Source organism: Gymnogyps californianus, chromosome 16 (assembly GCF_018139145.2).
Source record: "Gymnogyps californianus isolate 813 chromosome 16, ASM1813914v2, whole genome shotgun sequence".
In the NCBI taxonomy this organism is placed as follows: domain Eukaryota; kingdom Metazoa; phylum Chordata; class Aves; order Accipitriformes; family Cathartidae; genus Gymnogyps; species Gymnogyps californianus.
In genome coordinates this window covers 15,295,902-15,319,696 of record NC_059486.1, presented here as the reverse complement: position 1 = coordinate 15,319,696, position 23,795 = coordinate 15,295,902, and the positions used below count along the sequence as shown (strand labels likewise).

Genomic DNA, 23,795 nt, shown 5'->3' with positions numbered 1-23,795 from the left:
TCTTACTCATACCAGGTTTATTTTTCTCTTCCCTGCATTTCTGATACAAGGGATGTTACCAAGGTCTCCACAGCAGCAAGTCTTCTATAGAAAAAATAGTCATTAATCTCCCGTGGCAAAACCATCCCTGCCCGACAAAGAACACCCGCGCAGAATACAGCAGTGCAGGCAGGGACCGATACACATTCGCAGCCTTCCGCTCAGGTAAAAACGTATTAAAGCCTCCCAGTCATACAGAAATCAGGTACTCAAGAGAAATATTGTTGTTGCACACACAGCCACCAGGGCGTTTACTAGATAATCACGTTTTATAGGCTAGCTACAAAATTGGATGTAGTGTCTCGTAGTGCAATATTTCCAGGTTTGGAGGGACCTAGCTAAGTCTGCATTAAGATCTTTTCTAGGAATTGTACTCCTGAGGAACGAAGGAAAAAAGGGGAGCAAAGATTTTATTTCACTGTGTTCAACAACCCACTTCATTGAACAATCATTGTGCTCTACTTAGACACACTGCATTTCCCTAGAAGAAAAAAAGAGATCTTGTGTGATATTTTAAACTATGATTGGTACAAGTCAGTGCCTAAACCTCTCAACTACACAGTCAACAACTGGTTAATGCTGAAATGCTCTATGTAAAAAAAAAAATTTAAAAAAGAATTAAAAAAAGAAATTTACTATCATCTTTAATTTCTCTGGACTCATAGTCCAGTATCTTGAATCCTCTGAATGCAGACATTCCTGTCCTCACTAACACTTCCAGTCACTCCTGCTTAATGTTACTGAGTTAACATAGAAAAAGGATCCTGACGTCGCTTTCCAGATGCATTTCCAGGCATTGGTTCTAAAAAAAAAAAGGTTACTTCTCTGAAAACTAGCTGAAGCAAGACAGAAGAGAAAGATGAAGCAAAGACCATCTCTATACTCTTGGTTGAACGGTGCCAAGTATTTTCTGGTCTGTTTGAAATGTGCAACATACCGTGGTTAAGAGGGTCTTTCAAAGAGCCCAGGGAGCCTTCTCTGCGCGGAGACCTGTGCTACGCTGAGCACGCCTGGGGACGCGAATCCCCGCGAGATGGACCAAGGCAAGCCAGAGGATGAGGTAGGGTACGGCAGCCTCGCACCGGAGCGGCTGCTGCAAGCTGACTGGTGCAGCAAGGCTCCGAGCCGATCTGCCCATACAGTGCGGAGGGGCCAGAGCGCAGGGTGAGGGTCGCCAGTGCCACAGGAAGGGAAGGAGGGGAAAGGAAGTCCAGGGGAGATACTAGCAGCCTCTGTGGGAGCTTGTTTTATTAGTAAGAAGGGGAGAAGGTGACTGGTTTTTAATCCTGTCCCGAACAGGAGAACGTACATGGCTTTCCTTTGTGCCAGAAACCCAGCAAGGACAGAGCAGCCCAGGAGACGGCAGTTTCTCCTCTCTCCTGGCCCGGGCCGAGGCAGGACTTGCAGCAGCACGAGGGACCAAGGCTGGGAAGCTGCAGAGACGCTTTACAAATCAGGCTCTGGACTTCATTAGAAATGGCAGGAAGGGTCCACACCTTCCCAACACGCACACGTGCGCGCCCCCCACTCACACCCTGCCTTTCAGAACAACCTGAAAAAGCTGCCTGCTACAGGCAAACATCAACTGTTAAAAATAAGGCCAGAAAGAGACAAAGTGACCAAAATAAATAGTTTGGCAACAAAGCAAATGTGGCTGTTATGCAGAGGCCAAGTCCTGGTTCGAAACAGCACATCTCCCTAACAAAAGGGCCTGCTAACAAAGTGAAACTTCTATCCGAGTAAGAGGAATTTTGCCAGCGGAGGTTTCCAGAGGGCTCTCGGCAGCTCGACACATTCCCCTTCCAGAGAGCGCAGGGGGCACCTGCCCCACTTGAGCACTGTGCCAGGGAGCAAGGGCTGCCCGAGCTGCGTGCCAGCTCCTGTCCTCTGGAAATTAAATAAAATTAAACCTTTTCTGCTCCTGAGCAAATTCAGACAACAACCCCTTTCGTCCAAAGCACAGGCTCTGGCAAGAGCTTGGCAGAGGCACAGCTGGCTCAGCACGCTGACCCCCACGCCTGCTGCTTGAGCTCTTAACCTACAGCACTCTGAAACCTTCCTGAGAACGGCGGGGTCCATCTGCTTGTGTTTAACCCGCTGCTTCTCGAGTCTGGGCAAGTGGTTCATTCTCCGAGACAAACGCAAGGGCCTTGCACAGAGCAAAGGCATCAGGAAGCCCCCGCGCAGTACCTGTCCTGAGTAAACAGTGCCCGTTTGTGGCACATCCAACGCTGCAGCCTCGTGCTCGTCTCCTTGTGGGCTCTGTCATGTTTCTGCCTTTGTACAGCTTCCCACAGACTGACTTCCACCCAGTAAGAAACTGGACCATCTCCTGGGAAAGGAAAAAGAAACACTCCCACAGCAGCAGCTGCCCAGACTGCACAGCCTGCTGGGGGGTATTACGGTCGCTAATCTGACTGGCACTTTTAATGTTCCTTTTATGCTCCCCCGGGGTTTGCTTTTAAAAGACGATTTACGTGGGTGTCAAGTGAAGTGTATTGGGTCAGGCCCATCACCTCCTTCATGCTGGAGAAGTGCCCAAGAAGAGCCAGCCGTGTCTAGCCCAGAAGCTCTTCCCTGTAAACCTCTATTATCAGCTGCATCTCTCCAGCCCTCGAGTGAGCAGTCAGCTCCCGCGGAGCTGATCCACCCTCTGTGCATGAAGGCCTCCACCTCCAGCAGCAGTCAGCAGCTCCGAGAGCCCCCATGGCGGAGTCCAGGGCCATGGCAACTAGGACAGCTCGAAACCAGTGTTCATGCTGATCGCGTAGCGCAGCTTCTCCCGCAGGATGCTCTTCTTGCTGTAGTTGGGAAGCTTGAGGAGGTTGAAACACGTAGAAGAGGTTGGGAGACGCCCACCTGGCTCTTTCTTGCGGATTGTGAAGAAGCCCCGTAGCACACTGCCCAGCGTGTCACCGGTGTCCTGGAACAGGGCAGAAATGCATCACCCTTGCACTTCTCTGCTGTGCTCCTTCCAAGCAGGGTGCCTATACACAGGGCAGAGGTGCTAACACAAAACCCGTCTGCTGGGAACAGGGAGAGTCCAACCGCAAAGCCCTGTCCCCCCACAACAGCTAGAAAGGAGCTTCTCTTGTAACTGCAACTGCCATTACACACGCAGGGTCTTCGCAGGGTGCGCAGGGGAACAAGATCAGAGGCACAGGGAGGTCCCAAGGAGAAAACACAGCCCTGGAGACATGCAGTAAGAGCCCAAGCTCTGCTGTGTGTGGGAGGAGGTAGGTGTAGCCATCCCTATGCATCCTATTAGTGTAAGGTTGGTTTTGCCTTGCCCTGTAGAGCATATATCTTTATGCCTTAGAGTTTCCCGGTCAGACAGAGATGAGGAAGCTGGGCAGGGAAGGAGGCCTGCCAGAAGCCTGGCAGGGAACGTATAAGACGTGAGCAAGCAGGGTGCCTACCTGATCATCAGAGACTTCCACGCAGCGGATGGAAAAAGGAGGCTTGAGGTAGGCAAAGCCCAAAAGCGGAGGCCTCGAGCAGCTGGTAACAAACTGAAAAAGTGACGGACGGTGAAAGACAGCAGCAGTGAGAGCAGCCTGGCTCTAACAGACACGCGGCTAACGCAGTCACAGCAGACAGCTCCTTGGACTGGCATTTGAGCACCCCCCAGTACAATACCGCTGAGCTTTAGTACACAGCTCCGCTAGCCTTTGAAAACTGCCATCTAAGACTGCTCATGGTGACAAAAGAGCATTTATAGGAACTCTGCTTCCAGGGCTGCCCCTCTGCTGGGGAGCAGGGTGCAGATTTTAAGGTGTCAAGCATTCTGCTACTCCTCCTATTAGCGCAGAAAGCACCCAGCTCACTGGAGGAGAACAGCACTGGCCCAACCACCCCAAATCGCAGGCTGGGCTGAAATGACTGCATTTACCTTGAGAAACATGGCTCTCTCCTCAGGGCTGAAGTCATTGGCGAGGATGTCCCACAGCCAGATAATGACCCGGTGACTCCCATGGAACCCCCCATAGTACACCGTGTGTTTTCTGAGGAGAGAAAGGTTGCGACAGGCTTGTGTCCCAGCGCAGCAGGAGGGTCACGGCTGCCAGCTGACAAGCGCTGGAAGGATCAATACCTGCCACGAGTCAGGGTTCACTGCTACAGCAGACGCTGCCAGTACTGAGCCCCCACTAATGCTTACTGGGCACTTGATCAGAGAAAAGGGAAGGGCAGAGAGAAATTCTGCTCTCCGGAGCCAGTGGAGGAAGAGATCCTTCCCATTCATTAGTACTTTGTCCAAATCAGCTTTAAGGGACATGTTCTTCAGCTCCATTCGTTTCTATCTGCTCCTCAAATTTCAATCAGGAGGAGCAGAAAGTTGTGAAAGAGTCAGTCTCCTGCAAACCTCCAAATAGCTATATAATAAAATGGCTTGGTTTGCTGAGCGAGACGACCAGCAGACCAAGTTGCTCACTTACTTTAAGTCCTCAAGGTCAATCTCAGCATTGTCACCGGAGATCAGCCGCTGCAACTCTGGTGCAGAAAACATACGAATCCATTCAGGCTTAATGATCGACCTGAATCCACTGATGAGCGCTGCTGTCTGACTCTTGATTTGCGTGTGCATCCGGAAGTGAGCCATGAGATGGATGTAGCTGATCCTGTGGGTGACAGGGAAGGTGGCAGTGAGGGAGCCGGAGCAGCAAGGGATACCCACCTCACTGGTGCAGCAACAAGGTTGCTGACCTGTCTCTCCAGCCCAAAAGGGACTAGCACTGCCTGAAGATGCATTATATTTTCCCCTCCAGGGCCCTGCTCTTTATTTAAGCAGAAAGAGCTGTTGTTCTGCCCAGGCTTTGTCTCCCGCCCCGCCTTTGGGACTGTCTGCTCATTTCTTAGAGCTCCTTCCCAACCCAGGGACTAGCTGGCTCTAATAATCACTTGATCAACCTTGGCCGGACAGCAGCTCACAGATGGGAGCATGCGTCCAGCTCCTCTTTAGGGGATCAGATCCCCAGTCACAGGCACTCCTCCAGGTTTGAAAAACAACTGTCTGGGCTCTGATGCCACCTGCACCAAAACCCATGGCTGGAGAATCAACACACCAAAAAACACTGAGGAGATTTCCACCTTCATCCCAGGAGTATGGAAGAGGTGCACTGTTTATTAGAGGGAGGCACCACCAGGCTTCCTCCTCTCACCAACAGTCAAAACAACTGAGCTTGCTGATTCTTCTTCATCAGCTCCTAGGCAGACACCACCACAATCGCATTGACTGGGTTTTCAGACAGGTAACCTCACTCCGCCATTAACAGACAGAACTGTTTCTAGATTGCTTCCACTTACAACGCTTCTCCTGCTCCCTCCCAACTACCAATTTGTGTGCACATCTGCACAAAAGCTTCAAAGTTTCTGCTGTAAGCGAGGAGAGCAACATACAGGACTTTCAACTTTCTCCCTGAGCTGACTTCTGACAAGCCAGAGAAAGATCCTTTCAAATGCAAACTCCCTGGTCAGAGCTCAAGAAGGGAAAAGACTGGGAACATCAGATTGCAGAGCACGACTAACAAAGACAAAGACAAATCCTCAGGTAGGATCCAGCTTTCACTTGCCATTAAAGAGAACAACCCCCAGATTACCAGTTCAAACACACATCTGCTTAATAGATATTTTATCCTGCTTTTATGATCACTGAAGGGTATAGAGAAGGAAAAAAAAAATATGAAGGGAACAAAAAGGTGGGTTTGGTTTTCAGGCTTCGGAGTTGACATTTACGATAACTATCTAAAAGCCGGTTATCTGTGAAAATAGCTACAGGGCTCAGTGTCTCCTCTGATTTCCTGTGTCTAAAGTACAACTGTCGACTACATTTGAATTCACCACTGTCTCTTCTGAAGAACAGTGCTTTATACAACTGCCACATGTTATCATTCTGAGAAGATCTGTCTGCTCCAAGGTGTCTTTGAGCATCTGTGCCCTCTATGTTCACGACTGTGTGCCTGAATTGCTTTGAATCCATCTGTCTGTATCTATCACCGTCATTAAATCCTGCAGAATCTCACAGACTGTGTGCCTTTGACCTCAGAAGCGCTGTTTCAAGAAGTAAATTGTCAATTTTTATTTTGCAAATCGAATTTAATACAATTTCTGCCGATGAACTGTAACCAGTAAATTCTATTAAGATATTTATGTGCTCCTTCTACTCCAATCTATCACAATTCATTCCAGATGCAAGCCCAAGGAACTAGAATAAAGTATTTTGCAGTGGTGACCTTAAAAATCTAATTGCTGTACTTACTTATTTTCATTGGTAACGGGAATGGTCTTCCCTCCAGGAACAAGTTCATGGCAAACAAGCTGAGGGAAGAAATGATTGTATTGCTAATTACTGCCTGGAACCACAATGGAAAGAAATGCCATGCTAAGCTGTTACCTCCCCATAAAACATTTATTTTTACAATAAAACAGTAGGATTTAAAATTTAAGTAATAATCCTGCTTCTGCCTTGAACCAGTTTCACTTAACTATTAACACAGTAACCGAACAGTAGGAAACTCCGATTCTGCCACCAGTGGAGCCAGCCCTTCTTTGAGGAAGCCTCCCCTCTAGTCTGATCCATCACTGCTGAACCGCACACAAATCAATTCAAAGAGCCCTGGGGGACTGTCACAATCCCAGAATCCAGAGGCTGAACAAGCTCAGAGCCTCTGCATAGCTCAGTCTAACAGCACAATCCAAAGCTGTCTGCTCCACAAGGCTCATCCAGGGCCACCTGAGTGACAGAGCTCCCTGGAGTTCACTGTCCCTCAAGCTGGGCACTCAAGGCATGAAGCGGAGAGTGCTCGGAAAGTGAGACAGCCGGGAAGCATCTCCTCCCTGCCCTGCCAGGCCAGGGCCTGGTGCTCAGCTGACAGCACCGCTCAGAGACAGCGGCAGGGACCCTCTGCATGCTTGCTACAGCAACAGAGTCATGACTCATCTTTGCACCAACGCTAAGAGGCAGAAAGTCATTATTCACGTATTACAGTGGCCTCTATGCTTCAGTTCCAGCTGACTTCCAAGGTCAGAAGGGAGCCCAGCACAGGGAACGAGCTCAGCTCCCCTGTGCCCAACACAGAGCCATACCTAGCGGGGACACACAAGTTCCTTCGGGAACCACAGGGTTACCCCAGCTGGCTGCTACAGCATGGCCAAAGCATGAGGAAAACAGGAGTGCCCTGGTTTATTTTGAAGTTTTGAATGCTGCAGCCTTCAATGTCTTACTGCTGGGCTCTCATATGCTGTTTCCTACCTTTGTTTTTCAGGTGGAAAAAACCTCAAAGCTGGAACCTCAGCAATCCTGAGGCAGCAGCAAGGTGTTCAGCCCACTGGGCAGCGGATGCAACCTCTCACTCGTGCAGAGCAGGGCTGTATCAGTACTTAGCTGTCTTCCCATTCACCCTCGCAGCTTTGCAGGTGCATTTACACTGCTATTGCTGCTATCAGATGTATGCGAGCTATGTCCAAATTAGCCGGCTTAGGAATAAGAAACTGCAGCAGCAAAGCTCTCAAGGACAAGCTGCCCCAGATAAACACTCCATGACTTAGTGGTCTCTGAGCTCTGTGCCACTGGATCTACACTGCTAACAGTGCCCGGGCTTAGCACTAGCCAGGGTCTCCCCACAGAATTTGCAGCAATAACAGCATACGCAGACAGCAAAGGCATTTTTATCTTATCTATCCGTATTTTCCAGCTACGCACACACGGCATCACAGAACCCAGGGCTCAAGTGCAACCAAGTACCTTCAAGCCTTCATAAGGGTAACAAACAGCCTTTTCTTCTCAAGGCCAAGAGACCTCCTGACACACTTCAAGTTTCTCTGACAGAAACTGCTACATTTAAAGAAAAGGAATTCCTCCCTACTCACACAGATTCTTCTTTTTAAAAGAGGGGAAAACCAGTTATGCAGCGAAACCACAAAATGTTTTTCAACTAGAAAGGAAAAAATCCTGGCACGAGAAAAATTAAGGGTCAGAGGGCAACCTTTTTTGTGAAAAAGCTGTTCTCTGCCCACAGTTAAATATTGAACGAAGCCGCAGAATCCTATGGCTGAGTTTAGAGAACCTCTGAAGCTGAGCCAGTCTTTCAGCACAGGCATTTTTTTTTGTAAAAGCCCTAACCACAATCAAACACAAGGTCATTTACTAGTCAGTCCCCTCAGGATTCAGATGAGCCACACAGAGCATCCACCTGACATACTCGGAAACGCAAGTACCAGAGTAAAAAGCATTCGGTGTAGCATGAGCTTGAGCTTGGACAGACTGCCTGACTTTTAGATGCTCAAGCCCAGCTCTCAGAAAGCTCAGCAGACAATAATAGCTGTCTTCTGCTGGCAAGTCAGACTGCAGGTGTATTTCTCTGCTCTAAGGACACTAATAAAAGCTAGGACACTTCTGCTCAGGAGTCAAACCTAGTTCTGCTGCCCACTGTTTATATTCACAAGCTGCCACTTCTGGCACCACAGGTTTTCCCACAGCAGTGGGCAACTATCTTCAGGACCTCTCTCAGCGCTTCAAAGGCCCTTCCTGGTAGCATCAGCCAGACAAGTGAGGGAGGATCTAACTAGGATCTAACCAGGAGAAAGAGGGATTGCCTGAGCCAGGGCTGTGGACTCTGACTATCAGTGCCCAGAACTCAGCTCGTCACCACCTAGCACGGGGAGGGTGTTTGGAACAAAGCAGAGATAAGGTACAACACAGTCATTGAATAAAAACCTACCTGACCCATCACATCTTCATCATAGGACAGCGTTAAGCCCAAGTCACTGATATCACCATCATAACGCTAGAGGAACAACAGAGAAAAGGAAAGAAGGTCAGTGTTAACAACAGGAACAGCAGCTCTGCGTTTTTTTATTATTCAAGTGATCCCCAGCAGGCATGAAGCACCAAAGCATAACAAATACATGAGTTGCCCTAGGTTATGGGGAGACTGCACAAGCGCTGAAGCTAAAACTCAGGATTTCCTGACTGCCAGTTCCAGGTTTACACCCTCAGACTCCTTTCTCATCCCTGCTTGCCCCAGTAAAAACACAGGACAGCTACCTGCCAACCTGCCTCAGAATGACCAATTACTTCCAGGGTGTTTTTAAAGATGATCAGTACCCCAAAGGCATTTGCGATTCTAGTATTTCTAGCAGCAGCCAGTGATAAGGGAGTTGAACAACAGGAAAAGTAATGCTCAAACCTTAATTGAAGTGAGATTTTTATAGAACTCAGAGTCCAAGGAGGGAAGTTCATCCACGGAGCTGTAGAAGACACTGTGGTGGTGCCCAAGTAGCTGACTCAAGAAGAAGGAAGCAAACGGTACATCCACAACTATTCCCTACAGACAAGAATGCATAGGTAAGGTCCCGCCGCATACTTGTTATGTGCAACATCTCTGATTACCTATAAGGCCTGCAGGCAGATCGTGTGTTGTGGAACAAGTGCAAAAATGCAAGACATTGAAATCAGCTAAGGAAACCACATCCTCTTAAAATCCATTAATTAGTGGAGCCGGTGCAAAGAGGCAACAGGGGAACTCCACGTTTCCTTTAAAAGAACTACCTTACATGGAGAGGGTCGTTCTGTCATTCCATCCTCCTTTTAGCCACATGTCCCTTTAAGTAAGGTGTCAACAAATGGATGCTTGTAAGGTGTAACACCAAAATAACAGACTATTCCAGCTAGTGTCCCCACTACAAATAAGAATAATCAAGGTATCTCCCAGGTTTTACCTCCAAGATTATTTTTAATACATGCCTGAAGAAGTGCCAGACTGCTCCACCATCAGTATCTTTACCCAAGTCATTTTATCAAACTCACCTCTTCAGTAACACCTCCCCAAGTATACGACAGATGCTCTCAAAGGCGAGGGGTGCCATCACAGAACTGCATCTGAACAGTGCTATACCAACGGTGACAATAGCCTAATACGGTACTTTTGGCTCACCTCATATACAGCCTTCCCAAGCATCTTCCCCACAAACTCAAAGAGCTGTAGGTAGTTCTCATGAATGTAGGATGTTGGGGATGGATACAGCCTCTCATCACCACTGGTTGTCTGCACACAAACAGAGATAACAGCACAGTGAGCCAGTCTGTTTCTGTTTGCAATGGGTCATCAAGGCCAGCATCTGCAGCCCTGCGGCATACCTTGAACAAGTTGAGTGCGGGGTCAAACACTTTTTTTATTATCTCTTCCAGAAACTCTTTGAAGACACCATCTTGATCAATACCAGCCTCATCGACTCCCAGATCATTCACAAACTTCACTCTGATCACTCCCTTCATGGCGTTCTGGGAAAGCTGCCGTAGCTGTTCATATCCATCCTACGCAGACCAGAAGAGCCAGAGGACAATCATACAGGGAGACATGTGAAACACTCACGCAGACATGCAGCACAGACAGCAGACAGATACACCACAGAAATCTGTGTTTGTCATTGAATTTTGTGTTCAAAAAGACCAGCATTTTTCCTAGTCAAAACTCCCGTTTTGTAGCAGTCTGAACTGACCTAAGGTCCAGCATTTTCCTGTAACACCACTTCGTACAAAAGCAGACAGAACTGGCACTGGGTCCCTCAGCACCCACAGAGGAGGTAAAAACATATTCACACCCCGTATTCTTGTCAGGCCAAGTTACTGGGTTGTTGGTTGGCTTCTGCAAGCCAGGTCACTCACCTCCAGCATACGTGAGCGGCGGATAGTGATGTGTGTGACATGAGGTGATGCGGAGCTGGTTTCAACCAGCCCAAGCTTCTCCTTCTCCTTTGTAACCATGTTTCGGAAAAGCAGCACCCTCTTAAAAAGAAAACAAATATAAGTCTTCATCCACAAGGGTCTTTATCCTCCAGTGCAGCAGGGCTTTCGGATGCTCCTGACGCACACCCAGAACTAGCTCTCGGTTGTCCTCTTCCCAGCTAAGCCCAATGATGCCACTGTCACCTACTGACTAGAAATAGTGGGATCTGCCTCCTTGTTCCCCAGTGGGGCAGAGAAATCCTTGAAGCTCTGCTTTGCGAGGGACAGGGTACTGACAATATTGAAAACAAAAGCACCTTTCCTATCACCGCATAAAAATCTGTCATCTCTGCAGATTTGCTACCTGCAAAAAGACACTCTGCTTTTTTCTCCAAAGCCACATCGTCATGCACTGCCGGATGACTCTGTGCAGCTGCCCACACAAATAAGCTCTCTCCCAGTGACAGAAATCAAGACAGTTTCGAGGAAATATATTAGGGAGAGTGGGGGGAAGGAGAAGACTTTTGTCTAACTGGCATTTCAATTACAAGCTCCACATCACAAAAGCTCCTACATCGCTCAAAATGCACGTCCCTTCCATCCCAGGCCACCCAGGTCACTGGCTTTTCAGCCTGCATCCTCTGCCCCTGTCCCACTCACGTTCTTGTGGGGAATGACGTGCGGAATGTACTGCAGGAGCAGCTGGGCTCGCTTCTTGTCCTTATCCAGCTCCTGGAAGAGCACGCTGGGTTTGAGGTCCCTTACAAAGAAAGGCACAGATTCAGAGATCCCTGAGAAATGCCCAGGTGTGGTAAATAGCTGGGGGTAGGAGAGAGAGGAAACTTGTAATGATTTCAAAGACGACTTAAGTGCTCATGTGTACGCATCTAAGAAGGCCAGAGACACTCAAGCTGTTAGGTGCTGAGTCAGTTTTCAAAGCATCACCCTCCATGAGCAGCAGCTAATCCTTACACCACAGAAGAGAAGCACAATAGGAGGGGCGTCCTTAACTGCAAACAGAGGGAGTAGTTCTGACCTTGATCTCACAGGGAGAATGAGAGGCGCTCAATTTAAAGTAAGGGATCCCAAACCAGCCACCCACAGGGGAGCTGGTGCACTGGGACAAGCACACAGCCGCACACGATCCTTGCCTTGAGCTGGACACTTACTTGCGTAACCAGTGATCCTCGGGAGCAAAACGCCTGCGGCAGTCCCTTTCATACAAGACCATGAGCCAGCCATGGACAGAATGAAACAGCTCCAGGGTCTCCCCTCTGGCATTCTCTGAACAAAAAGAACAAAGCACCAATGTCCAGGCACCCTAGGTAACAGGGGTGTCCAAGAGCAACATGTTGATCATCTGCCCCACACTAATAGGACAGATGTATTTCTCCTAACCTCCACTGCCTTCAGAGGGAAGGAAGAGATTTTGTGCCTCCCAGAAGACAGTCTCTTCTTCCATCAAAGTGAAAAAACTCTTAGCCACATCAAAGCTATGTCAGCCAGCTCCAACTGAGCCATCACAACAGAAATGGACTCTCTCATCTAATTACCAGAACTGAGCTGTATCCAAATTATACCAGCATATAGATCAACACTAGATATCTACAGAGACCCTAGCAAGCCTGCTCTGCTTTGTCAAAGCACTATATTATTCTTGTCCAATACATGGCCCAGTCATGCTAAACTTCGTCTCTGGTAAAAACCAACATGCCCATCATGTCTGTTACACAAATTCTTATTGGAAATAGAAAAGTGCACTGTATTTGGTGCTGAGCACGATAGTGGCATCTGGACACCAAAAGACTGGGATATATTCTCATGCCACACAATGTAGTATGGGTTTTTGTGCAAAGTAATCATTAGCAGAAGCTTCAAATTCCAAAATTAATGCCATTTGTTGTTCTAATAGTAACATCAACTCAAGCTACTAAAAGCACTTACCTACAATTCCATCCCAGATCATCTTAAATACAAAGGAATTCAGAAAAGACGAGATGGTAACAAGCTCTTCCAGTTTGAATGAAATCTGCTCTTCATAGACTTCTATGTCATCAAGAATCCTATCAGAGAAAACAAATGCAAATGCAGAAGTGTAAATTTAATTCCCTTTTGAAATTTTCATAAAGGCACATTATCCTTTAGCAGCAGCTCTTATTTCTATGACAACTGACACCCACGAGGATCTAAAGTCATAAACAACTAAACCTTTGATTTTGATTGATATCTGATCCTAACAGAAGACAGTATGAAAGGTCCGAGAAACAAGCAAAGCCGGTATTTCAAAGTTAAAAGGACCTATGCACTCATCCCCAAGAAAACTTTTTCATCATTCAAGCTAAGAAAACTGTCTCTACTGACCAGCAAGGGCTATTTTCCACCCCTTCTCCCATCCTTTGTGTTGTGTAAGTCTATGAGTGAGACAGCAAAGGAGTTGTAAACAGAAGCACATAAGCTGGGGAGCTTTCTTGCAGCAGTATTATAACATTTTTCCTCAAAGCTTACCTGGACTTATCGAAGTGTTTGCTTTGGACTGACACAATTGTTGTCCATAAGCAGCAGATGAAATGTTTCTTTCCCCTCCCTAGCCAGTGCTGTAATATTTTGTTACCAGTTCAGCCAGCTGTATATTCCTGCACATGGCTGAGGGGGAAAGTCCTTTTGAAGTCCTTTATTTCTCAGGACTCTATCTGAAAAGCTTGCTGCTTTACTCTGCCTAGTTATCTTTATGTGAAGGCAGCAATACCTGAACTATTCCTCTTGAAACTTAAGGAACACAACAGCTTCACATTACAAATCTAGAGAGCACCCTCTGCTTGCTACCTACGTGATAAGGTGGCGGGAGCAGTCACAGAAGAGCATCAACATGGCCAGCAGCCTCTTGGATTCCTCCGTATCATTATTCAAGCACTCCAAGAAGAGTTTTAACCCACCTTGTGGTCCCAGCTCACAGATAAAAGCCCATAATTTGGGCAACAGATCATCCAGGTAAGTGAGGCCTAGCAATGGAAAAATACAAAGCACGCTCAGTAAAGCTTGTTCTGCCTGCTTGCTCATGCAGGCTCAAATTGACGAACGTGATTCGGAGCTGAAAGATCCTTTTGCAAAGCAACACTTTACTCGAAGGGAACATAAGCATCACATTTGGCTCCCAAGCCTGTCTGCATTAACAGGAGATACACAATCACTGGGAAAGCAGAAAAAAAGCTTTTAGCGAGGCATTAATCGTTTGTACATCTGAAGCCCTTTCCCGCTAATTATTTTGCAACTTTAGAAAAGAATTAATTCCTGTGATCCAATCACCATTACAGCCATCTTAGAGAACACAGAGAATGGCGTTGTACCTGTGGTCACTATAGCCACAAAGCAAGCATCCAAGGCTCTGGACTCATCCCTCTGCTCTAGCCACTAGACCAAAACAGTGCTTATCTCCTCCTCCATCCATTCCTAAGACAGGTAATTTGTTCTTAAGATGTATGAAAGCATTCAGTGTTTCCACCACCTAAAGATTAATATTGCTAGGCTTCTCAAAAACACTGACTCAGTCTTAAGTTTGATATGGAGTAAGCAAGGTTTCATTATAGGAAAACTTGCTTCAATTTGTATTCTGGAGAGTTAATGCTTGATAAAGAAGTGATGAATGTTATTGATCAGATGTATGATTCAGGATGGAACAAGCCTTCCACCCAGCCAGTCAATAAACTGTTGTCAGTAATAAAACTACCACCAAGTCAACAGAATTTAATAAGAAAAATCTATTTTTTTCCTCCACATTTTAAGTGATTTGAAAAGCACAGATGTGCCCTGACCTGTGAGTATCTGCAGGCGGATCTGTGTTAGCGTTGTGAGCGTGGTTTGGTACAGGACACAGATACTGCACACCTTCTGCACTTCTGCTGAGTCCACTCGCTTGCCTCCAACAGGCTTGAGAATGTTGCGGACAGATGCAGACTTCTGGAAAGCTCTCTTGAAAAGATCTGGTGACAGAGAAGCCCATGAGAAGTGCTATTCGAAACCATTTCTTATTCTCAGCCACTTGGCAGCCCTGCGATAAAGTGGATTTTAGCAGACTGGGTCACTCCACAGACAGCAGGTTTTGGTGGACTTTTCTGGCAGAACACTGTATAGCTGCTAGCAATGCAGAAGCATATTTCAGTGGAGGCATTAGTCTAGAGCTTAAAACCTCGCCAGAACTGCAGTAACTAATGACCACAGGACCTAGTGGTATGGGCAGCAGCTAGAAAGCAGCTAGATTACAGCTATCTTATTCCAAATACTCTTCTGCAGAATCACCACGCATTGCAGGTCCAAGAGCTTCACCTTGCTTTTCACCTGGGAAGCTGGCCTCCCATCTTGCCTTGGGCACTACTAATTTATGCAGTAAGCACTTCAGCTACTTGAGAAACAATGAAAAAACCTGCTAAAATAAGCAAATATTTTCACAGCAGCAAAGTAAAAGACTTGCCCCAGGTCACAGAGGCATTCTGAGCAGGAATTACAAATAGGAGAGACCATATCCCTAACTAAGCAGCAGCAGCTGCTGCCAAGTAACTACTCAAAGCTTTTAGCATAAGTGGAAAAGTCAAAGCCCTGCGAGTCTGGGAGAGAGACAGACACGTGTACACACACACAAAAAAGAAACAACCCTCCAGAACTGACTCTTCATAGGAAGGCTGTTCTGAGGGGAAACTGGCTGTGTTGGCAGCTGAGCTATTTCCTGATTCTCCAGCAATTTCTTGCTGAGCACATCACTGAAGAGGATGCGGATCATATGGACTCCCCAGAGATGCTGCAGTTGCTTTGTCAGCAGAGGCATGGACTCATTCAATCTAAAAGACAAGTCAGAGAGCCATGTTAGAAGGCAGGCTGGAATAAAGCACCAGACAGTGATACTTCGATACATCTAGCTCCTAGTCAAAATGGAGTATGCACCCACCCTACAGATGGTCCCCACAGGAAGAGCTGATCTATAGGTCCTGTATGGAGTGTACCAGCATGGCCACTGTTTACCAGTCTAACTAGACTAAATTAATTTCCTCATGTAATAGTCTGTGTATGAATGCAGCAGTTTATATTGTGCAGATATAACCTGAAATATCTGAGAAGTTATTCTGAGCATGGTCACACTGTTCATCTCAAAACATAAAACACATTGCAGCATTTAAAAAAAAAGGGGGGGGGGATATAAAAAGAGAGACTTAATCATCTATCAGCATAAGGTCCTCCTCACTTACCCATAATCCACAGTCTGCGAAAACCAGCCCAGAACAGGATGCCAGTGGGTGAGGTTGGATTTCTTTTGTGAAACGTACTTCTGGCAGTAGGAGAGCATGTGAATGAGCACACCCACAAAATGAGCTGTCTCCTCCTCAAGAACTTTATCATTCAAGGAGCCCAGGTACACAAGATTACCTGGCGGAACGACCAGCACAGCAAGACTTAAAAGAGGAACAGATGCTGTGGGACAGTGGTTACAGACATAATAGATGAAATGAACTCGCACCCTTTTGCAAGTCCAGGAGAGGATTTCTGTGAAGAGTGACTATTAGAGGCTACCCTGCAGCAAGCCATTTCCAGCACACATCAGCCACTAAGGTGGCATGTCACTTTCGCCACCTTCTCATCTGTATCCCATCAACACCTTCTACAAAGTACTATAAGCTACAGTCGATCCATGGTTATTCCAGAGTTCCAACTACTTTTACAGAAATGTGAACTTAAATATTTCAGTAGCAGGTCTATTTAGGGAAGTTAGATTCAAGCCTGCTACGCTACAAGACTTTCTCAGAGTTCAAGTGAAAAGCTAGCGGAGATAATACTTAACAGTTTAGGCACGATGACATGTATACAAGACCAAGACTCTGACCCTTCCTCCATTTGCAAGGGCCTTAAATCATGTTTGCAATATCCCAAAATATATCTCAGTTATTATTTAGAAACTATCTAAATAAGAATAAAAAAAACAATGAGTTGGAGGCAGCTCTGACCCATGGAGAAAGAAGATCTGACTCAAGACTCTTCCAAGCACAGTAAAAAAAGAAGTGTTACAGGCGCTTACCTAACAAACAAAGAGTGTGACTTCCTTCTAAGCACACGCAGACATCTCGGCATTGTGCTTCACGACTTAAAAATAGGATGAATTTGCGGAGGAGATCATGAGATTCTATCACTGCCAGACGCTGAAAGACAGAATTTAACTGCCAGTGAGGCTGAGAAGCGCCACACAGAACAACCACAGCTGATCTGCCATCAGCAATTCGAATTGTCTTTTCTTTCCAAATAAAGCAGCAAGTTGAGACTGTTGCACTGAAGAGAGTGTTTGACATGAAGCTGGTCTAGGAAATAAGAAACGTTGCAGGTGAATAGGCCATGTTCTAGTTGTAGACAGACCTTCGCAACTGCCTGTCTGCAAGAACACAGAATGCCCATTTGGCACAAAACTTGCCTGTCTGCACCAAGCTACACAGAGGAGCACTCAAATTAAATTAGGTTAGTGGACACCCTACTAGTTACCATCACAGATTCTCTGCCGTGCAACAGACTGATTTCTGCTTTGGCTCTGTCTATTGTTACAGAAATGGAAGAATAAGGACATGCAAAAATTCAAGCTGTGTGTCACATATGCCTTTATTTTTATTTTATTTATTTGTTTATTTTAGGGCAGTTCAGCCCATCATCCCACTGGTGTTAATAACTTCTGTGGTATTAGAAACCCAGAGTATCTGGAGGGTATAAAGATCAAGCGCTTCCACAACAGAGAGTTGAAACTGGCAAAGACAGAAATGCTCTGTTCCAAGAGCTGATAAAATGGAATAACAAGTGGCCTTATGTGGATTTTTGGTACTATTACATCACCCACTTACCTCAGGTGTTAGAGTAGCAAGATGAGTCATTATAGCAGGCACAGACATGATATGGATCAAAAACGACCTCAACAGATTGTCTGAAAACTGTGCAGCAACCACAGGGCTACAGTGAGAAAAATACTTCAGTGCAAGGAACCTGACCTAGCAAAGTAAGACGCAGTCTTTAGCCGAGCCATTCAGAACTGGTTGCTGATTCTACCCTCATCAAGAAGCATCACTGGAAAAAGAACACTCATTTACCCTTCTGTTATTACAGCGAGTTCACAAAATTGCTTATGACTCAATGTAAGCCAAACAGTTCACAGCATAATGTATTTTTGCGCAGCACATCCATACCACCCAGAGCACTATAAGGGTTATATGGTTCATCTCCTAAGTTCCCCTTCTCCCTGCTGCCATAAAATCAGTAATTAAATAGTTCTTTTCCTTAGGAAGAAGTTAGGTGACATATTCAAGGACATCCACTGCTACTCTGCTGAACATCACAACCTCATCATCCCAGCAGTGACAGCTACAGAAGGGAAGTGGCACACAATTAACCACTGAAGTCTTAGAAGAATGCTCATTACTGGCTGCAGATTTCCAAGGTGAAGAGACATCAGCTCTGCAGAGATGAGGTCAGGGTAACAGCATACTTCTCCTATTTTTAAGGGAACAGACTGAATCATTAGAAAGACCTGCACCCAACTCTTGTTTCAGGGACAAACTTTGCCCCTGCAAATTGAGTAACAGGTACATCTGCATCAGCAGTTCATCGTGAAGAGGCACAACCATACTTATCTAGAGAACTCCAACCCCTTCTGATGGTTTAACATTAAGACATACAGATCCTGTACTCTGAACTGGAATTGCACTCTGAAGTCTAGGCTCATGCTAACACTAATTACTGACTCAAGAGCATTCTGATCTGAAAAAGGATGATGTGAAAGTGAGCTATTTGCCTAAAGCAGCTTCTTTCATGAGGGTGATACTCTCAATGGCACAAAAAGACTGGCAGAATGAGAATTCTTCAAAAAACACAATAAAGACAACTTTGGCTGCATATCATCCCAAGCAGCTCTGGCTGCCTTACCGCAATGCAAGAGAGAAGATGGCAGTTAAAGAGCCTTTGGACAAGGAAGGTCTGGATCTTGCCAAGCCATTAGTTAGCAAAATCTGGAATAAAAAAAAAAACAAACAACCAAACCCCCCCTGAAGTACTCAGAAAAAGATTATACTCCTGAAAGACTTTAAGTTTATTTTCAGAGCAGAGAAAAAGAACAACACCAAAGCAACCTAAAACCCAGTTACTACAAGTCATTTGGCAGAACTAGAAGGGCTTCAGGTTAATAATGGCATAACAGAGAAACTGAAATAAAATCAGACACTCTACGGTATTTATTTCTCTTGGACCTGTACTCAGGGTTCCCAGGCCTTTTAAAATTAACAGGCAAGGCTCATAGCTGCCTGGTAATATCATTCCCATTTAAAAGATTAAGAAAAGTTACATCAATTCCTTTCCGCTTCAGAACAGTAAACAAACCAAATCCATACAAAAGGGCAGCAGCAAAGTTCGGAAAAATATTCAAGAGTCCTTCCTGTCCATCTCATTACGAGATGATTAAGTAGGATTTAGATTCAGCAATAGTGACAAAAAGGAGACAGCGTATTTAGTCTCAAGTGCTTTGAAGAAAAATACGCCCACACACAAATCACCAGTGTTCCACAACCAGCTTCTCCCTGACACACCGCCACAGAGATCATAAAAGCTTCCTCAGAACAAGGAGCACAGCGCAGGACTGGGGCTTGTTTTGAATCAAGAGAAGACATAACTGTATCAGCCCGAGACTGACCTGCAGCACAGAATAAAATCCCTTCTGATTTAGATGTCCCATGATGTTTGCACAGATGTGGTTCATGGCAGGCCTCAGGGTTTCACCTTCCGGGTTAAAACACTGATGTTACTAAATCAGCATCACAGCTCCACTCTTTACTTCCTTACACACTATAAAACAGTTTGTCAATTCATAAGCCCTTCTTGCACAAAGTCCTTGCCCTTATACGCAAACCCACCACTTTAGCAGCATTTCACATCAGGTCTTGTTTAAGGTATAAGTCTACCTTTACTATGTGTATTTCCTACAAAAACCCAGAGCTACAAACACATTCCATTATCCTCTGAACACTTCTTGTGTGTGAGATTTTGGAGCATTATAAAAACATTGTAACTGTTGCTGTTCTAAGGGAAATAGCCTGTCTGATCTCAAGGGATTCCTTGCTGCCCATTCTATGCTTTGTGCAAGCACAGAAGCATAATAATGAATCTTTGCGGTAAGCATGGGGAGAAGAAAATGTGCAGAAACAGCATTCAGTAGATTTTAATAGCAAATCCCAGATCAGTGGCTTAAAGTATTGAATTGAATGCACCAACCTTTTCCCCGAAGGATTTTCCAAGTGGAAGTATCTGTGAAGGTGACAAGCATTGTAAGGTGCAAATTGACCAGTCTGGAGTCTTGTAAGATGTCAGGCTGTGATAACAAACACCAGTGTTAATAAACCAAATTAGCTTTGCGCCAAACTACAGAACTGTTAAATGCAGGGAGACAAAACACAAAGAAAATGTTCCTTACCTTAAGCTGCTTGAGAAATTCACAGCAAAACCACAAAATGTCTTTGATCTGTTTGATCCATAAGAGCGTAAGATCCTTGGAGAGTGCCAGTGACACATACCACACCTAAGGAAGGCAGGATACAAACAGGAGCAGCGATTAGTATTTGTGCTACAGATTGGCAGAATACGTTACCAGGAAGCGTTGTAACAAAACGACCTCCTCAGTGCCCTACTGGACCCAGCAGCGGAAACCAAGTTATTTCTCTCCCCAGAATTCACTGGTCAAAGCGTACCACCCACCACAGAAAGAAATTGCCTTTTAACTCCTAAGGCTGTATACAGAGTAAAAATATCAGAGGAATGCTAAAAGAACTTGTCCAAACTTTCACCATGGAATCTCAGCAGTGTTCAGGGGCTTTTGAAAGCTAAAAATTCAAACATCACCAACCTAAATCCCCACACAGAGAATTAAAAAAAACCAAACCACCCTCCCACCGCCAAACAAAAAAACCCATCCTGCTGACCTTGGGCTCATTCTCAACATCCATACTATTAAGAATACACCGGCACAGCTTTTCAAATCTCTGGGGGAAAAAAAAAAAGAAAAAGGTGGCATTAGTTCTAACCACAGGAAGGGCTATTCTGGCAAAGCACTAGGAACAGCTCAGCAGAGGGAGCAAGATACCTCCGTATCAAAACAACAAATGTTCCAAACACATTCCCTACAGACAGTGCCAATGGCTCGTTCCCCGAGAGCGCATCTACACGTCATGCTACAGCTATGCAGAAGAGTTCCCTCCTTGAACTCCTGCTCATCAATAGAAGGAATTTCTCAGCCTTCCCTGCTAAACTGCCTCCCTCAACAGCATGGGCTGAAGCCAGGAAAAGCATCTTCCTTTGGGAAGGAAGGTTGGGATTCACCTAGAAGAGCTTAATGCTAACGAGCGCTGCAGTTCCAAGCTCCCAACCGTCATGGCTCTCAGCAGAACTTGGAGATCACAGCCACAACTCCTTAATTATTATTTCAGTCCACTTGTATTTGCCACATGCTTGCAAGTCATAAAGCCATTCTGAGCTACAGAATTGGCTGCTGTGGTTATCCTAACTGAGGGCAGTGTCCAGAAATAGAGTGGAAATGAGCACAGACTCGTCCTCGGCCCAGCAAGGGACTGACTCGCTGCTGGAAGGGGAAGGAGAAGAGGAAGTAGAACAGACATATTTCAGCAACGCACCCAATTACGGTAATGCAGAACTTCAGATGGAGGCCAGACACTTAAAAAATTTGTATGTAATATACACTTTTTTTTTTTAATGCTATACATACAGAAAACTGCATTTGCAGCACTTGCACCATCATCAACAGAAGAGGAGTTCGATGGAACAGAGATTAAAAAAAAAAAGTCACTCACTGCTGCTGCAATTTAAATACAGCCTTTCATTTTCCAATTGTTTTCCTTATAATTAGCCCTCACAGTTTCCTGGGGCAAATATCATCATTTCATAGACGCTACAGCAAAGGGCTTCACTCTGAAACCACAAATTCAGGGCACGGTCAGAAAAGCAGTTGCGATACAAACAGCCTGCACACTACGCTCTGCCAGGACAGCTCTTTGTGAGCTCGCCACAAGGTACCTGCCCAGGGAACCGACGCAGCTGACAAAATCATAAGGCACCGCTCAATTACTGAAGTTGGCACGGTCGCCAGGAAAAACATTCATTAAACTACGCCCTGAATACGGAACCGCTACTAAAAAATTCAAGGCTTCTTCTATTTCCTTCTTACAGGCAGATCTCTCCAAGAAGGACTAGGAGACAGATCACATTTCTGAAGTCAAAATATATCACAGAAACCTACATGATCACTGGATAACTAATAAAACATACTTAACATGTTGAAATATGTCCTCAAAAGAAGAAAAACATGTCTGAGCAGCAACCTTACCTCTTTGTCCTCTTTATGATTAAATACAAACAGTAGCTTCCTAGCAATTCTGAAGATAGAAAGAGCACTTCTTTTACTCGAGCCAGATTCATTTGCCTCAAAGAAATCCTCCACTTCTCTCCTACCAAAGTGGGAAAAATGAGCATCGGTAATTAAAAATCAAGCACATCTCTCCAGAGAAGAGGAAAGCGCGGAAGGTAGAATTTCACACACCTTATCTCCCTCTGCAGGCGGCATCGACAGAGAAATCTCCTGATCAAAGCTTGGACCTGGACTGCAGCACGCTCCCTCTCCTTCAGCTCCCTCCGCTCCTCCCGAGCCTGGCGTGCTTTGTCGAGGAACTGGGCTTTGGAGGACTGGCTCGCACTGAACATTTTTATGACCTACCAAAACGTAAATTTAAGGAAACAAAGAATCACTGCAGGGAACACCTGGGGAACTAGGAGCAGAGTGGACAAAACGCACAGGCAAGGGTAATTCTTTACATTACTTCTGAACTGACTACCTGCACCCAACATTTCAATAGGGGAAGGAGAGTACCCAACAGCACAGAAAGAAGTGCGTGCAAAATACAGCCTAGGCAAAGGCAAAGTTACTTGTCACTGGGACTGCAATAAGAAAACACAGATACCCGAATGATTCCAGCAAAGCCTACAACCTAATGCAGGTGAGTAGATTTTAAGAGCAAAAAAACCCCAATCAGTGTGTTGTCATTGTGTTCCACTCCCTGTACTCCAACTCCCCTTTCCAGTCTTAGTTGTTTTCATTTTCTTGTTTACAGGTAACATATGAGAACAATTCTATAGGCAAGGATATACGGGAAAGGGCACAAGGGATGCTTAGAAGCTAATTTATTGCCACTCAACAAGACAAAATGCAGAGTCAACAACAGCTGTATAAATACTTGACAACGAACTCACCTGAGGGCTTACTTCTTCAAAAGAAGCATATGATAATCATTTATACACAAACATGATCCTCATCCACTGGCTTCAGGCAGCTCCTGCACAGACAAGCACACTACCTGCAGGTGACTTGGGGATTTAGTCTTTACCTTTGCAGTTCCGAGTCCTTTTGACCAGACTTACCTCTCACTACACCCTCAAGAGAATGTTAAATCAGAAAAGCTTCAGGAGAGGAGAAGCAGCATCACCGCTCAGTTGTGATCACTGGCACAGGTAGCTCCTCACACTTCAGAGTGGAGAAGAAACAATATGATGTGTGACAGAAGCGAAGGCCAGCTTCAAGCGTGCCAGGGCCCTGGGAACCGGCGAGACCTGAGCAGCAGCCACCCCAGGGCGAGTGTTTCCCACTTCACCAGAGCGGGGGCAGGACCCATGAGCCACCCCCACAGCCCCAAAACTAGGCTCCAACAATTTGCGACTTACCCAAGCCACTAGCAAAGCAACCAGCAGAGAACCCCCTCAGCCCCACACGCCCACCTCACAGCCCTCGCAGCCCCCCCGGGCCCCAAGCGCCTGCCGCGCAGCCCACCCCGCCGGGCCCCAGGCGCCTGCCCCACAGTCGCCCCCCGCCCCACAGCCCCCCCCCCAGGCCCTCACCCTCGCCCCGCTGCCGCCTACACCGCCGACGGAGGCCGGGCCGGGCCCAGCGGCCCCGGGGCAACTCCGCCGC

At 46.2% G+C, this 23,795-nt stretch overlaps 1 protein-coding gene across 1 annotated transcript; it reads right to left on the bottom strand.

The window, feature by feature from the left end:
- UBE3B (ubiquitin protein ligase E3B) lies at positions 1–23,152 on the bottom strand. The gene is made up of 27 exons (XM_050906534.1): positions 23,081–23,152; positions 22,374–22,543; positions 22,161–22,281; positions 20,743–20,802; positions 20,238–20,342; positions 20,039–20,135; positions 19,461–19,546; positions 18,701–18,783; positions 17,626–17,731; positions 16,821–16,941; positions 15,997–16,174; positions 15,422–15,591; positions 14,572–14,739; positions 13,590–13,761; positions 12,707–12,825; positions 11,932–12,046; positions 11,423–11,522; positions 10,703–10,822; positions 10,175–10,351; positions 9,972–10,082; positions 9,225–9,362; positions 8,757–8,822; positions 6,296–6,354; positions 4,476–4,658; positions 3,932–4,043; positions 3,459–3,551; positions 1–2,962 (listed from the first exon to the last, which is right to left on the bottom strand). Exons 2-27 carry the CDS (start codon positions 22,532–22,534, stop codon positions 2,771–2,773), a joined length of 3,213 nt encoding a protein of 1,070 aa, XP_050762491.1. The 5' UTR covers positions 22,535–22,543; positions 23,081–23,152; the 3' UTR covers positions 1–2,770.
- Positions 23,153–23,795: the final 643 nt, after the last annotated feature.